The following is a 15,488-nucleotide window of genomic DNA, read 5'->3' as shown; positions in this document are numbered from 1 at the left end:
ACCTCTCCTGGCTGGGCCTCACCTGGCTGGGCCTCACCTGGCTGGACCTCTCCTGTCTGGGCCTCACCTGGCTGGACCTCTCCTGGCTGGACCTCACCTGGCTGGACCTCACCTGTGGACCTCTCCTGGCTGGACCTCTCCTGGCTGGACCTTACCTGTGGACCTCTCCTGGCTGGGCCTCACCAGGCTGGACCTCTCCTGGCTGGACCTCTCCTGTGGACCTCTCCTGGCTGGACCTCTCCTGGCTGGGCCTCACCTGGCTGGACCTCTCCTGTCTGGGCCTCACCTGGCTGGACCTCTCCTGGCTGGACCTCACCTGTGGACCTCTCCTGGCTGGGCCTCTCTTGGCTGAGCCTCACCTGGCTGGACCGCAGGCGCTTGCTCTCCAGCCCTGTCTTCTCTTGCATTAGGGCCTCCTTCTTGGCCAGGATGGCTTCCCGCTTGCGGAGCTCCTCCCCTAGCTCCTCCAGCGCCCGCCGCTGCTGCAGCACCTTCTCCATCTCCTGGTCCAGCCACTTCTTCTGCTCCTCGATCTTCTAAGGAAAAGCAGGGAAGGAGGGAGGAAGGGAGCTCAGGGCCCACCTCTGGCTGTATCAGCCACCACTCGAGGTTCACTGGGGAGAAAGGTACACCCACGAGCCAGCCCCCAGGGGAACCCAGGTACGGATGCAGCCCGACCCCACCTGCTGCTGCTCCAGGCTGACCACAGAGCCGTTGCTGCCACTGCGCCTCTTCCTCTGGAAGGCTGCAATCTCCTCCGTCTTAATCTTCAGGATCTTCTGCTGCTGCTCATGCTTCAGCTCCAGCTCCTGGGTGAAGAGCTCAGTGGGCAGGGCTGTTTATGGTCCCAGCATCTTACCAAAGCCTGCCACTGATCCCAAAGCCCACAGGAGTGCCTGCCCTCTCCCGAGAAGGCCCTGGACGCGTCCCCCAGACCCATCCCACACAACTCTCCCTGGGGACCCTCAAACAGATGCAAACACTTAGAAATAAGCCCCGCAAGATGACAGTCACCTCGTATACTTCACTCAGGTCTCACCCTGGCGTTGATTTTCCTGTAACACTCCATATTTTCAGATGATACAACAAATTGAGGCCAAGTGACCTGCTTTCTAACGTCACATGGCTGTGAGTGGCAAACCCTGCCTGGGCTCCCATGGCTGGGCTCCCGGCCTGAACAGAGGGTGCCTGTCCTGCCGTGAGCCTGACCTTGACGCGGTGCTGCCGCTTGCTCATCTCCGCCTCCAGGCGCCGCTTCTGCTCTGTCTCCTCACGAAGCCGCCTCTGCAGCTGCCCCTGCTGCTGCCGCATGAGCTGCACATTCCGCTCCAGCTCTTGCAGTCGCTTCTCACTCTGGGCCGACAGTGACACCAGCCGCTCCGTGGCCTGCTTCTTTTCCTTCAGCACCTGGAACCCACACAGTCTTCACTGGGCCAGGCATGGGGCTACCACGAGCCTGGCATAGTGCCAGGCACTCCACAGGGCAGACAGGACCAAAGGACTCACAAACGACTAGAGCGACAGATAGAGGGCAAACAGGCAGGTGGGTGAGAAACCAATAATAATAGTAATAAAGGCCGGCACGCTGGCTCACGCCTGTCATCCCAGCACTTTGGGAGGCTGAGGCAGGCAGATCATTTGAGGTTAGGAGTTTGAGACCAACATGGCCAACACAGTGAAACCCTGTCTCTACTAAAAATATAAAAATTAGCTGGAGTGGTGGTGGGCACCTGTAATCCCAGCTACTCAGCAGGCTGAGGCAGGAGAATCACTTGAACCCAGAAGGGTTTCGGTGAGCCAAGATCGTGCCACTACACTCCAGCCTGGGCAACAAAGTGAGACTCTGTCTCAAATAATAACAGAATACTAATAACGGTAAATACGATGACATGTACCACACACCAGGTAGCATACTAAGGGCTCTGTATGTGTTAAATAATCCTAACGAGCCCACAAAAAGTGTAATTATCATTATCCCTATTGTACAGCTTACAAAACTGAGGCAGAGAGGTTAGGAAACCTGACCAAGGACACACAGCTAGTAAGTGGTAGAACTAGGAGTCAAACCTGAGCAGTCAGGCTCCAGAGCCCATGCTCTCACCCACTCCATGATATTGTCTCTTGGACATCTGAACTGAGAAAATAAGCAATGAGTGAAGGGTAGACAGATGGAAGGGTGGGAGGACAGACGGCTCGGTGGGCAAGATCATATGAAGGTGAAAAATAGGATAGGCCAGGTGTGGTGGCTCACACCTGTAATTCCAGCACTTTGGGAGGCTGAGGTGGGTGGATCACCAGAGGTCAGGAGTTCAAGAACAGCCTGGCCAACATGGTGAAACCCCATCGCTACTAAAATACAAAAATTAGCCGGGCGTGGTGGGGCATGCCTGTAATCCCAACTATTTGGGAGGCTGACACAGGAGAATCACTTGAACCCTGGCAGTGGAGGTTGCAGTGAGCCAAGACGGTGCCACTGCACTCCAGCCTGGGTGACACAGCGAGACTCTGTCTCAAAAAGAAAAAAAAATGCCAAACCGATGCATGGGTTTGATGGACACATGGACACCAGGCAGAGAAGGGAGGATGAGATAGAGGGTAAGCAAATGGAGGGCTGGAAGGCGGTGGGAGAAAGAGGACTGCACGCTGACGGGTAGGTTTCTTTCCACACCCACTCCTCCCCGTCTCACTGGTCTCCCAGGTGGTCTTCAGGCAGGACCTGCCTCCCTGGGGCCTCTGCTGTGTGCAAAGCCAGGCAGACCTCTGCCTCTATACAATACGTACCAGCCTCACCCTGTTGCTAGGGCTGGAGCATAAGATTCCACAGTGAACTTGAGCCTCAGAGGCCACAGGTCCTGGTCCCAAGGACAGCAGCCTAGGAGCCAGAGTCACCCCAGCACCCTACCAGAGGCCCTGACACTGACCTGCACCTGGCTCTGGGCCGCAGCGACCCTCCTGCGGAACTCCTGGAGCCGAGACCGCTCGCCGGCATCCTGGGGCTCCTTGCCCTCCAGCTCCCGCAGCTGCCTCTGGCCTTCACTCAGCTCAGCCCGCACCTGCTCTGCCTCCTGCTCCAGCTCCCGGATACGCTGGCTGTGCTGGCGGTTCAGGGCCTGAGCTGCCTTTCCTGGAAGAAAGTGGGGCCATCAGCACGGGCAGCCCTACTCCACCAGGAGAGCCAGCTGTTGGTCCCCCAGGAAGGTTTCCCAGCCCCTGGACACCTGCGTGGGTTTCACCAAGTACCCACCTCTGTACCACCAGTACCACAGCTTATTATTTTTCTTCAACTCACTGTTTATTTTGAGATGGAGTTTTGCTTTTTGCTCAGGCTTGAGTGCAACAGCGCAATCTCAGCCCACTGCAACATCCACCTCCCAGGTTCAAGTGATTCTCAAGCCTCAGCCTCCCAAGTAGCTGTAATTACAGGCACGTGCCACCACACCCGGCTAATTTTGTATTTTTAGTAGAGACTGGGTTTCACCATGTTGGCTGGACTGGTCTCAAACTCCTGACCTCAGGTGATCCACCCGCCTTGGCCTCCCAAAGTGCTGGGATTACAGGCTTGAGCCACCACCCCCGTCCTCAACTCACTTTTTAAATGACCCTCATCCACTGCAGTGGCCCAAGGAAAGTACAAATTAATTATTTTTATTTTTACCCAATGCATTCTATAATCTGAAATCTGTATATAATTAAGCCTCTAGAACTAACTTTCATTTGCAGGAAATCTGGAGGACAAAAGAATGAGTTAAATGACACTACAAAAAAGCAGACAAACCCTAAACATGTGTGGTTTGGGATCTTCCACAGGATGAATGAGAGAAGGGAGGCGTGAGACCTCAGAAACAAACACCGTCGGCCCTCTGTATCCGTGGGTTCCACATCCAGGGGTTCAACCAACCACGGCAGAAATCATACTTTTCTAAATGAATGGCTGCATCTCTATTGAACAGGTACAGATTTTTCTTCTCATCATTCCCTAAACAGTATCGTATAACAACTATTTACACAGCTTTTACACTGTAGTAAATATTGTTAAGAAATCTAGAGCTGATTTAAAGTGATTGAAAGGAAGATGTGGGTCTATTTACTACGCCTTTTTCGAGCATCCACAGATTGGGGCATTCACAGGGTCCTGGAACCAATCCCACACGGATACCAAGTGACGACGGTATGATGTGTGTGTGGATTCAAGCAATCCAGCTACAGACAGACACTGCTGATAATGGAGACAATGTGCTTCTGCTCTGGGCATAAGAGAACGTTAGTTCCCTTAGGTGTGTTGACAGTATTATGGTTAGGTAAAAAAAAATGTCCACATGTTTAGAGCAGCACATTGGGAGGTATAGGCAAGAAAAGACAGGAAGTCTGGGGTGTCCTTCCAAATATTCAGCAAAGAAAAGAGGGAGAGGGAAACAAATGTGGAAAGATCTTGGTAACTACTAAGTCTGGAGGATGGGACCCATGGTACTTGCCTCTCTTATGTCTCGTTGAAAATGCTTATGATGAATTTTGTAACAAATTCATCCACTATTAAAATAAAAATGCTCAACTGGCCACCACCTAAAATTACCCCTGCCCCCTCCTTCACTCATACTATCAGTCATAGACACAACACAATTTGGGGACTCTGAGCCCTCCTTGACACTCACTGTCTCTCCCAGGACTGACAGATACTCTGCCCAGCACAATGGCTGAAACACAGCAGGCACTTGATAAAGAAGTGCAGCTTATCAAGAGCTATTCTAAGCTATTCAGATGCATCAGAGGAGGAAGAGGAGGAGCCACCCAGGCAGACCTCACACCTGTGCAGGTTGAGTGGGACTCACTGCCTTCACCTGACATGGGGCTGCTGACGAGGGCCTGAATTACCTGACCTTTGTAACACCCCTATTCAGTTAAGTACAACGACTATCCCCATTTTTGAGATGAGAAAACTGAGCCACGGAGGGGTGAAGCTACTTGCTCAGGGTCACACAGCTGGAAGAGGCTGAGCTGAGTATCAAACCCAGGCCATCCGGCCCCACTCCTAACCACCTCACTGTTGAACTCTGTCTACAACAGTGCATAAGTAACGATGCCCACCCCTCACCTGTGCAGACCAGCTCGCCAATGAGCTCCTCCTTCATGCGGATGTTGATAGCCAGCTCCCGGATCTTCTGCTGGGCCTGGGCCAGCCGCCACTCCGAGGCCATGGCAGAGGGGACCTGGCAGGCCTGAACCCGGGCCTTGCTCCCAACTGCTGCAACAGGCAGCCTGTGAAGGTCGCTGCCCCAACTGACAGTGGGGGAGACAGAGGAGTGGAGGGCAGGGGCTGCCAGGGATGGTGGGCAGACTGTCCCGGGGTGGCCAGCCCAGGACCGTGGTGGGGGAAGGAGAGGAGGCCCTCTCTGAACCCCACCCAGCTTACCTCTGGACCCTGGGATGGCTGCCTCCAACTCTTCAAGGCAGAGCTCTGGGGCCCTCCTGTCTGATGGACTCCCTGGCTGGGCCCCCGCCCTCTGGATGCAGTTACTGATCCCATTTCTGCAGGATGGAAGCAGGAGGCCATGCTCCTCCCCAGCCCCTGCCCTAGCCCAGCCACCCACAGGCCTGGAGGGAGGAAGAGAAGCCACTGGGTCTCCATCTCCCAGGGTTGACAATCCGAGGCTGTGAGTCTGGCCGAATCAGGAGATCAAGGGCAGAGTTTTTGGAGGTGCAGGGCAGCTGGAGGCACAGAGGGCCACCCTGGAGACAGGTCAGGAGGCCTGGGCCCACCCTGTATCACACTCACTCCAGTAAGACCTTCTGGCTCAGAGCGCACAGCTCTACCCCAAGGGCTGGCTAGAGCAACATGAGGGCACTCTGGGACCCAGAGATTTCCCCACTGCTGTCAGGAGAGGAGACGGTGGGATCCCCAGCCTGCCCAACCCTGGCCCTGAGCAGGCCCTTGTCAGGTGAAGGTAGTGGGTCCCACTCACCTGCGCAGGTGTAAGGTCCGCCTGGGCGAATCCTCCTTCTCCTCCTCTGATGCAGCTGAAGAGCCACTTCCCAGCCTGTTCACATCAGCCAGCAGCTCAGCTCCAGCCTCCCTGCCATCTGTCACCTGCTAGGGGAGTGAGCCATTTTCCATCCCAAGTCTTCCCTGCGGCACACCCCGCCCTGCCTGCCCTCCTCATGTCTCTGCCTCCTCAAGTCCTGCCTTACCTTCATGATCCAGCTCAAATACACCTCTAGAAGGCTTTTCAATCTCCAGCTGTGGTGAGAGCTTCCTTCCCTCCTCTCCCCTCCCGCCTGCTTTGGCTCCCATGATACCTAGTACTGCTCAGGTGACAATCTGCCCTTTCTACCTTGTGTACAGGTCATCTGCACCCAAGTCCTATCTCACCAACAATTCCCCGCCAGAGTGATAGGTGAACATGAGACTTCTGCCAACCCCCAGCTTTGAGAGCCGAGATGACCCAGGCCTAAAAGTCCAGAGGACCCAGAACTTCCAGGCAGAGGAGGAGTAACCTTTGTCCAAACAAGGTTCCCCACGGGGAAAAGTGAACTTGCAAAGAGAGCCATCCAAAGACAGAGGGTGGTCTGAGAGGTGATGAGCTCTCAGTCTGCAGAAGTGTGCAAGGTTTCCACCTGGCGCCAGAAGCTGGAACGCCCTCTATAATCTCCCCATTCCAAGCAATCTCCAGTTATCCCGGGAAGGCCCCATGGCACTGGACCCTTCTGAGAGGCCCCACAGAGTCATTCAAATCTTGGCTCTTCCTCTAAGGACACCTGAAGGCAGACTCCCGCATCTCACAGCCAGTCCCATGAAAGCATGAGTGGGGGACGCACACCCCAGCACCCCTTTGCCCCTCCCGGAGCCTGCCCAATCCAGCAGGCCGTCAGACACCCAGCCTCGCCCTCTCCTCACCTCTCTCCTGTGCTCAGAGCCAACTTCATCTCCACAGAGGCAGTCAGGGGGCACCATGCCCAGCACATGGCTGTGGGCGCCCCCCAGGGGAGCTGTATGAGGCCGAGGCAGAAAGGACCCGGAAGGCAGGCCCGGCAGCAGCCCAGGGGCCCCCCAGCCAGGCCGCACCAGCTCTAACCGCAGCCGCAGCTCCACCATCTCCTCCTGCTGCTCACGCAGCCGGTCGCTCTGCAAGACATGGTCCAGGTGCAGAGGAGGCAGGAATGCCCTGACACGCAGGAGTATAGGAAACTGAGGAACAAGTCTGAGGCCACCCCACCGTCTCTGGGCTAAAACTGAGGAGGATCAAATACTCCTGACCACCTCTCATTCCTCTCCTCTTCCCGCCACCCCAACAACTCTGTAAGATACCAGACTCAAATTCACCCCATCACACGCCTGCCCCGCCAGCCCACCACCTCCAATTGCCGCCACCTGAGGGCGCCAAGAGCAATGCTGAGCTGGTTCCCCGGGCCCCAAGGTCCCATGTGCTGCCCTCCAGTCCCCTCCCGTCCAAGCTCACACCCAGCAAAGCTGCCCTGCTGGCGGTCCTGAACCCCCGCCCCCCCGTACTGTTCTGAAGATCACCTCCACACTTCCGCTCATGTGCGCCTTCTGTCTCTACACCCCTCCCACCCTGAGAAACTCAGCTCTGGCTTCCCTCCACCCTCCTCCGGGAAGCCTTCCCTGCACTGCGAATTGGGAGCCGCACCTGCAGCTTGTACTGCTCCATGGCGTCCTCCAGTGCAGCCAGAAAGTCTCGGTTCTCCTCTTCCAGCCGCGCCACCTGGTTCTGCAGGGTCAGCAGCTGCGGCACCCCCTCATCCTCCTACAGGGCGGGGAGAGAGGATTCAGGGGCGGGGTTGACAGGGGGAGCTGGACACCTGGCCTCTTCTCCTCTAGCCCTGCTTGTTACCTGCTCTTCCAGGCCCTGCCTGCAATGGGAGCTCCAGACCTACTGGAGGGGAGCATACCCCAGACCCCAGCGGGCCTGGGTGCCCTCTGCAAGCCATTTGGGTCATCTCTTGTAATTATCTATCGTGTTTGAATTAATAATATCGCCCCTATTACTAGGAACAATTCACTGCGTCTTCACCAGCATGCTAGGTGCATGTTTTCCCTCAACCCTACAACCTCCCCACCAAGAGATGGGTGAGACCTCCGGTCATCCCTATTTTACAGCTGGAGACCTGGGGCTGGTGAGGTTCAGGTGGTGACCACGGTCATCAGCAGAAGTGACTGAATCCTGAACTGACCTGCTGACGCGCGGGAGGCAGGGGCACGGCGGCCATGTTTAGACCTTCTTCCCTCCTCCCCACTCCTCCCCATGGCCCACAACCATAACCCGTCCCTTGCTCACCTTTCGCCCGCCGGCCCTCTGCGCCGCCTGGTCCTCGACGGAGGCGCTGTCGATGCCGCTGTCGGGCCCGGAGGCGGAGCTCACGTTGCTGCGCTCGCCCTCCACCGCGCACAGCCAGTCGCGCACCTTGCGGGCCGCAGCACCTGGCAGCCCGGGCTGGGCGTGCAGCTCGCGCAGGAGGCTGTAGGCGGCGTCGGTGCAGGCCCGGTAGCGCGCGCACTCGGCGCCCAGGCGCAGGGCGGCCGCGGCGGAGGAGGAGGAGGCGGAGGCGGAGGCGGAGGCGGCGGGGCCCGGGGCGCGCCGGCCGCGGTGGATGATGCGGGTCTCGGAGCGATGCCGCGGCGGCCCCCGCGCACCACTCGCCGCGTCCTCGGACGGCCGCTCGGCCTCGGGCCGCCAGTTGACGGTGGCGCGGTTGCGGATGTTCTGCGCGCGGCTGGCGTAGTTGAGGGTGTTGAGGGTCTCGTCGAAGTCGGAGGAGGAAGGGCTGACGCAGGCGATCATCACCGTCTTGGCGTTCCCGCCCAGGGAGTCCTTGAGGATCCTGAGGGCGAGCGGAGGCGCTCAGGGGCCGGCGCAACACATCCCGGAGGGGCTCACTGGGGCGCCTGGGCCACCACCCCCACGGGCGCATGGCACCCCCGCGTCCCGGACCACAGGGCACACAGGAGACAGGGGAGGCTCACCGGGTGATCTTGGAGTCGCGGTAGGGGATGTGGCTACCCCGGCGCTGGGGGTCCCCCAGGGCGCTGATGACATTGCCCAGCGCCAGGAGGCTGCTGTTGATCTGGATGCTCTCCTTGAGGCGCTCGCCGGTGCTGCCAGTCTTGAGCACCCTCTCCGAGCCCGCCAGGTCCACAAAATGGAACTTGGAGACAAGCAGCTGGCCGGCGGCGGGGTGGGGCAGGCGACTGGGGGTGCGCCCTCGCTGCTCCAGAGTGACGGTGAAGACAGTGTGCGAGCGGCTGGACAGCCGGTTGAGGTGTGTCGCCCCCGTATGCCGCGCCGCGTTGCCCATCTCCAGGAGGCTCAGCACCTCGTCCAGGCCCTCCACGTCAACCTCCTTCACCCCACACAGCACTGCGGGCACAGAAGGCTGTGAGCCCCAGGGCAGGGGCCGCCCGACTGACCGGCCAGGGGGGCAGGCAGTGCAGAACCGCCTCCCGACCTGCGCTTCCTGGCCTATAGCCCCCTCCCCAGACCCAGGGGATCCTGCCCGTCCTAGTTCCCTAGTTCGGGCTTCAGGGGTTCCGGCTTCCCAGTGGCCCACCTCAGTGCCTCTTGCTCTGGGTATAGGAGCATTTACTGAACTCAGTGGAGACAGGAAGCTAAAGCGAAACCTCCCAGGGCTTGGGTTTTCCATGAGGAGGCGCCATTCCCAGACAGGTAAGCGTCCCACTCCAAGCATGTGATGTCTCCCTAAGCCCCTCTCTGCTGTGGAGGCCCCGGAGTTCCTCACCAACATTCCCACGCTCATCTTCCCGGAGCTGGATGTCACGGCTGGCGGTGCCCACCTCAAGCAGGTCTCGGAACTCCTCCTTGTACACTTCCAGGTAGGACACATGCACTAGACAGTCAAGCAGGTCGTTCTCATCGATGAGCTTGAAGGCCTCGGCCATGGCCCTCGGGACAATGCCCTGCTCATCCTCGAGCAGGGAGGCTGGGGAGACACCGTGGGGCTTCCTGCCACTTCAGCTGGACATGGCCCAAGGCCCCCAGGTCCACAAGCTCATAGGCCCCTGCCAGAGCTAGAGGATGAGGCTCTAGGCAGTGGCAGAGGCCAGGATGGGACAGGCAGCCTGAGCCAGGCCATGCTCCAGGTGGTCAGGCAGAATTATAAAATTTAAGAGTTGGAAGCAACCTCTCCTGGTTCAATCAACCCCTTTCATGATGTAAGCATCCCCTTCACTGCATCCTCAACAGATTATCAGATAACCTTGCCTTGATTGCTCCCTGGGACAGGGAGTTCATTACCCTAATCCATGCTCAGTTATCTAAAGGCCTCCTAAATTTATCCCAAGGAAATAATCAGAGGAAGTTCAGAGCAGCACTCTTCCTCATAACTTCAAAAAATGCAAACATCTTAAGGCTCCATCTGAAGATCCAACAGGAGATCTGGCTAAATCAACTATTTCCCATTCACTATGGAACGCCAGGCAGCCATTAAAAAGTTGTGTTTTTGTTTTTAGAGACAGGGTCTTGCTGTGTTACCCAGGCTGGTTCCCCAACTCCTGTGCCCAAGTGATCCTCCCACCTCGGCCTCCCAAACTGCTAGGATTACAAGTGTGAGCCTCTGTGCCTAGCCTAAAAAGTTAGATAGAAGAATATTTAATGATACAGAGAAATGTTCATGATACGTTTTTTATTGTTGTTGTGTTTTTGAGATGAGTCTCACTCTGTCGCCCAGGCTGGAGTGCAGTGGCACAATCTTGGCTCACGCCAACCTCTGCCTCCAGGGTTCAAGCAATTCTCCTGGCTCAGCCTCCTGAGTAGCTGGCATTACACACCCCCACCACCATGCCTGGCCAGTTTTTGTATTTTTAGTAGAGACAGGGTTTTGCCAAGCTGGCTAGGCTGGTCTCAAACCCATGACCTCAGGCGATCTACCTGCCTCCACCTCCCAAAGTGCTGGGATTACAGGCATTAGCCACTGTGCCCAGCCAATGATACATTGTTAAGAAAATCAAGACACAAAAGAATGTGTATAATATAATCCCATTTTTGAAAAGTAAAATAATTTTCCCAGTGAAAGAAACTAGAACGCTAACAGGGCAGGGGACTTCTGAAGGGCAATTATCAAGTACATTTTATTTCGGGCATATGTTTTGCTGTATTTTCCTAATTTTTTACAACAAAGTATGTTTCTGTAACTGCTATGTGAATGTTTACGCTCCCCAAAATTCACATGTTGAAATCCTCACCCCCAATATGATGGAAGTGTGGGTGGAGCCCTCATGAATGGGATTAGTTCCCTTACAAAAGAGACCTGAGAGAGACCCCCTCTGTGTTCTACCATGTAAGTTCAGAAAAGGAGGCTGTCTACGAGGAAGAAGGCCCTTTGATCTGCTGGTGCCTGCATTTTAAACTTCCCAACCTCCAGAACTGTAAGGAATCCATTTCTGGGAACAAGCCACCCAGTCTATGGTATTCTGTTCTAGTGCACGGAGCACAAGGCAGTAACCTGAGAGAAAGCAGCTTGTGTTACTTAAAAGGAGACCCTTCAGTTAGCCCAAAGGATCTTTCTCGAAACTGCTCCAGAGCCTGGCTGGCAGCCTCGCAGCAGCCAAGCACAGCTCTTCCAGGACACACGGGCCCATTCCCAATGGCTCCAACTAGAACACAGATTCCTGACCTTCCCTAGCCATCCTAGCCACCTCCACAGACACGCCACCTTCCCATGCCCTTCCTCTGCTAAGGTCCCCAGAGCCAGGCAGCATGCCCCATCTCTATGGAGATGAGAAGGCCACTCGCATCCAACAACCCTCCCTTCCTACCCTGCCCTGCCCAGCCCACAGATGTGACTGGTCCCAGCCTGGGTGGCAGATCTGTGTCTCGGGACTCTACTGTCCCTCTTCCAACATCCCCTCCTTCCACAGGGTCAGGCAGCAAGAGGACAGGGAAAGAAATCCAGGAAGGAATGAAGGCTCCTGAAAGTGCGCACGGGGCCACGAGCCGGGTCACTTACCCACACTGGCTTCCCCCATGGTGTATGTCTTCCCAGAGCCCGTCTGACCATAGGCAAAGACGGTGGCATTGAAGCCCTCAAAGAAGGCCTCAAGGAGGGGCTGGACACAGGCTTGGTACACGGCCTCCTGCCCGGCATCCTCGGCCAGCACCACGTGGAAGCCGAAGTGTCGGTCCCGGCCCAGGGTGACACGGCCGAGCCTCGGCTCCACCTGCAGGCAGCTCTGATGCCCGTACAGCAGCTCCTTGGGAAGCAGGGGTCGAACTCGCAGGGCAACCCGCACCGGGGCCTCTTCAGTCGCTGGCAGCCTCTGGGCTTCCAGCCCCATGTTGAGGGAGGACGGCTCTGGGCCCTGTGGAGAGAGAGAAGCTGTGGCCATCAGCATGTGTGTTCCAGGAGCTGGACTCACCCTGCAGGGCACTTGAGTCAGACCCTGAAGGGATGGGGGAAGGGTGGTCAAAGTTCAGAACATTCCCATGCCCATCCTGGTGCTCAAAAGCTGCCAGGGCCATGACACATACGGTACCCCAAATAACATGTCATGGCTCCCAGCACTGGGATGATGAGGCCCTAACTCCTGCGCTTGGTACCCAGGGGCTTCAGTGTTCCAGCTACACTCTTCCCTGTGACCCTGACTCCTAGAACACACACGCACAGTGCCACACCACACCAGGGAACCCTTGTCCCTTACACCTGCTGGGTTCACCACAGTCTCTATCTTTGTCATGTCACCCATATCCCCTGCCCCACCTTCAAAAAAGCCAACAGAAGGCTGGGCGCGGTGGCTCAAGCCTGTAATCCCAGCACTTTGGGAGGCCGAGGCGGGTGGATCACGAGGTCAAGAGATCGAGGCCATCCCGGTCAACATGGTGAAACCCCGTCTCTACTAAAACTACAAAACATTAGCTGGGCATGGTGGTGCGTGCCTGTAATCCCAGCTACTCAGGAGGTTGAGGCAGGAGAATTGCCTGAACCCAGGAGGCGGAGGCTGCGGTGAGCCGAGATCGCGCCATTACACTCCAGCCTGGGTAACAAGAGCGAAATTCCGTCTCAAAAAAAAAAAAAAAAGCCAACAGATCCTTCAAGACCAAGCTGTCACCACCAAATCCTGCCAGTTCCATCCTAAATATCTCTCACGTTCACCTGCTGCTTCCCATTCTGTAGCCAAACTCCTGGTCCTGGCCGTGGACACCGTGCCAGGATGACTGACCAGCCTTCCCCCTCGTCTCAGTCTCCCTGTCCCCTCCCACAGGGCAGCCAGGGGCATCCTTTTCTTCTTGAAACAGGGTCTCTCTGTTACCCAGGCTGCAGTGCAGTGGCGTGATCACTGCTCATTGCAGCCTCAACCTCCCAGGTTCAAGTGATCCTCCCACCTCAGCCTTCAGAGTAGCTGGGACCACAGACACGTACCTGGCTAATTTATTATTATTTTGTAGAGACAGTCTAGCTAGGTTGCCCAGGCTGGTCTTGAAGTCCTGGGCTCAAGGGATCCTCCCAAAGTTTGGTGATTACAGGCATCGGCCACTGCACTCCAGGGGCATCTCTCAAAATGCAAACGCAAAAATCAGGCCCTGCCGCCCGGGACTACTCACCTCCCGGCACCTCCCACACCCCAGGTCTTTCCCCCGCCACCCTAACCCTAACCCTAACCCTCTCTCTGCCTGCAAAGGCTGGGTGTTTTCCAGGCCTCATCCGTCGCGGCTCAGGCTGCAGCCACCCTCTTCAGGGAACCAGGGAAGCCCTCCTGCTCTGTGACCCCACCACCACAGGCACACAACCCCCAGTGCTGCCCCACCGGCCGGAGAACACTCTAGTGCAACTGCAGTCACTACGCGCCTCTCCCCCACCTCCCAGACCAGGAGCTGGAAGGCAGAGACCCTCTGGGTTCACTTTGCACTTTGTCACCAGCGCCCAGCACAAGGTCCCACGCTGCCCAATAAATAGTGATGGATAGCCTGGCACGGTGGCTCACGCCTGAAATCCCAGCACTTTGGGAGGCCGAGGCAAGCAGATCACGAGGTCAGGAGTTCAAGACCAACCTGGCCAACATGGTGAAACCCCCTCTCTATTAAAAATACAAAAATTAGCCGGGCGTGATGGCACACGCCTGTAGTCCCAGCTACTCAGGAGGCTGACCTAGGAGAATCGCTTGAACCCGGGAGGCGGAGGTTGCAGTGAGCCAAGATCGCGCCACAGAAAACCAAAAGAAAAAAAAAAAGGAGTCTCCGTCTAAAAAAAAAAAAAAAAAAAAAAAAAAAGTGATGGATAATCTTCCTCTAAGGCACTTTCCCCGTCCTCCCTCCTCCCACCGCCACCGGCACTTCACTCTTTACCTGGTAGTCTCTCTCAACACAGGAACCTTTCGTTTAATTCAGTCACCAGCCCCTTCTGGGCGCCCGACGCTGAGCGCATCGCAGTAAACGGCCTGGCGCCCCGGCGGGGGCCTCTGTGCGCCCCGGCCTCGCCCGAGCGTCCCGAGCTCTGTGCGGTCCTGACTTCCGCGCCCCAGCCCTCCACCCGGCTCCCGCCCGGAAGACCCCGGACAACCCCGCAGGCGCGATCCCGGGCCCGGGCAGGGCCGGGGCTGGAGGCGGCGGGCGCGGGACGGAGCTCCCGGAAAGTTGGAAGAAGTGACTACAACCTCGCAGCCCCGGCGCTCGTCCCTCCTCGCAGGCCGGGAATGCCGGCCTCGGCCCCCCTGCCGGGAAGAGGGCGCCGGCCCGTCAGAGGAAGCGCCGGGGGAGGCTGGGAGCAAGGCTGCGGGCTCCTCGGGCCGGGCCAGGGCGCCCGGGTCCAGGCCTCCGCGGGGAGGGAGCGCGCGCCCGCACACACCCGGATCCTCGCTCGCCACCCGCCCCCGGGCCCACACCCACCTGCCTAACCGCGAGCGAGTTGCTCCCGGGCCGCGCAGGCCGTCTCCAGCCCCAGCGCCGCGCGCTCCGATGCCGTCATGGGACCCCCGCCCCCAGAACCCGCCTCACCCGCAACTCCGCCCGCCCGGGCGCTGGGGGGCGCTGGGGGGCGCAGGCGCCAGCCGGGCGGCGCGGCGGAGTCGGTCCGCAGACAGCGCGGCGGGGCCCTGTGAAGGGACCGGGCCTGCAGAGCGCGCGGCGTCCTCACGACGGCATCGCCTTATTTTCTCGAATTTGCCTCCAAACCGGACTCAGACCACCCTGTCCTCGGCCCGAGTCACCTTCCTCACCGTCTCCGTTTTCCCTTCCCAGCCCCAAAACACGCCCCCTGCACGCCACACACGAAGCTGGCAGAAACGTTCCTCTGCCCGCTTTCAGAAAGTTTTCTCAGCTCTGACTCTCACTTTCTCACACTGTAGCATGTCTAAAATTGAGCTCCATCTTACACACTTTGTCAAGGGAAACTCGGGGCAGTGGGGCAGGAGAGGTGACCTGGGGTGCCCATGCCAGCCTCAAGGAGATGGTTGGTGTCCTCACCTCTGAGGCTTGATGCATTGTTTGCAGTAGAAGTGCCGCGAATGAATGAATTTTTTTTTTTTTTTT

At 57.5% G+C, this 15,488-nt stretch overlaps 1 protein-coding gene across 6 annotated transcripts in view; it reads right to left on the bottom strand.

Annotated features, from left to right (window-relative positions):
• KIF7 (kinesin family member 7) overlaps nucleotides 1-14,931 on the bottom strand; it is a 45,812-nt gene extending 30,881 nt beyond the window's left edge. For 3 of the 6 annotated variants that reach the window (XR_001821369.2, XR_001821373.2, XM_037734693.1), the window contains exons 1-14: nucleotides 14,847-14,931; nucleotides 11,974-12,324; nucleotides 9,748-9,948; nucleotides 8,975-9,368; nucleotides 8,289-8,832; nucleotides 7,641-7,757; nucleotides 6,890-7,117; nucleotides 5,958-6,085; nucleotides 5,408-5,523; nucleotides 5,090-5,239; nucleotides 2,922-3,124; nucleotides 1,210-1,407; nucleotides 684-809; nucleotides 360-536 (exon numbers count right to left, since the gene is read on the bottom strand). Coding sequence is in view for 4 of the 6 variants with exons in the window: in XM_037734693.1 (XP_037590621.1) it covers nucleotides 360-536; nucleotides 684-809; nucleotides 1,210-1,407; nucleotides 2,922-3,124; nucleotides 5,090-5,239; nucleotides 5,408-5,523; nucleotides 5,958-6,085; nucleotides 6,890-7,117; nucleotides 7,641-7,757; nucleotides 8,289-8,832; nucleotides 8,975-9,368; nucleotides 9,748-9,948; nucleotides 11,974-12,301 (2,910 nt within the window). In the remaining 2 variants the exon portion in view is untranslated. Of the gene's footprint in view, nucleotides 1-359; nucleotides 537-683; nucleotides 810-1,209; nucleotides 1,408-2,921; nucleotides 3,125-5,089; nucleotides 5,240-5,407; nucleotides 5,524-5,957; nucleotides 6,086-6,889; nucleotides 7,118-7,640; nucleotides 7,758-8,288; nucleotides 8,833-8,974; nucleotides 9,369-9,747; nucleotides 9,949-11,973; nucleotides 12,326-14,846 lie in introns of all 6 variants that reach the window. The other 3 variants (XM_017517489.2, XM_017517497.2, XM_017517480.2) reach the window with 3 other exon arrangements.
• Nucleotides 14,932-15,488: the final 557 nt, after the last annotated feature.

The sequence above is a fragment of the Cebus imitator genome, unplaced genomic scaffold (genome assembly GCF_001604975.1).
Source record: "Cebus imitator isolate Cc_AM_T3 unplaced genomic scaffold, Cebus_imitator-1.0 Scaffold19, whole genome shotgun sequence".
Taxonomy (NCBI): Eukaryota; Metazoa; Chordata; class Mammalia; order Primates; family Cebidae; genus Cebus; species Cebus imitator.
This window is presented reverse-complemented; position numbering and strand designations above follow the sequence as displayed.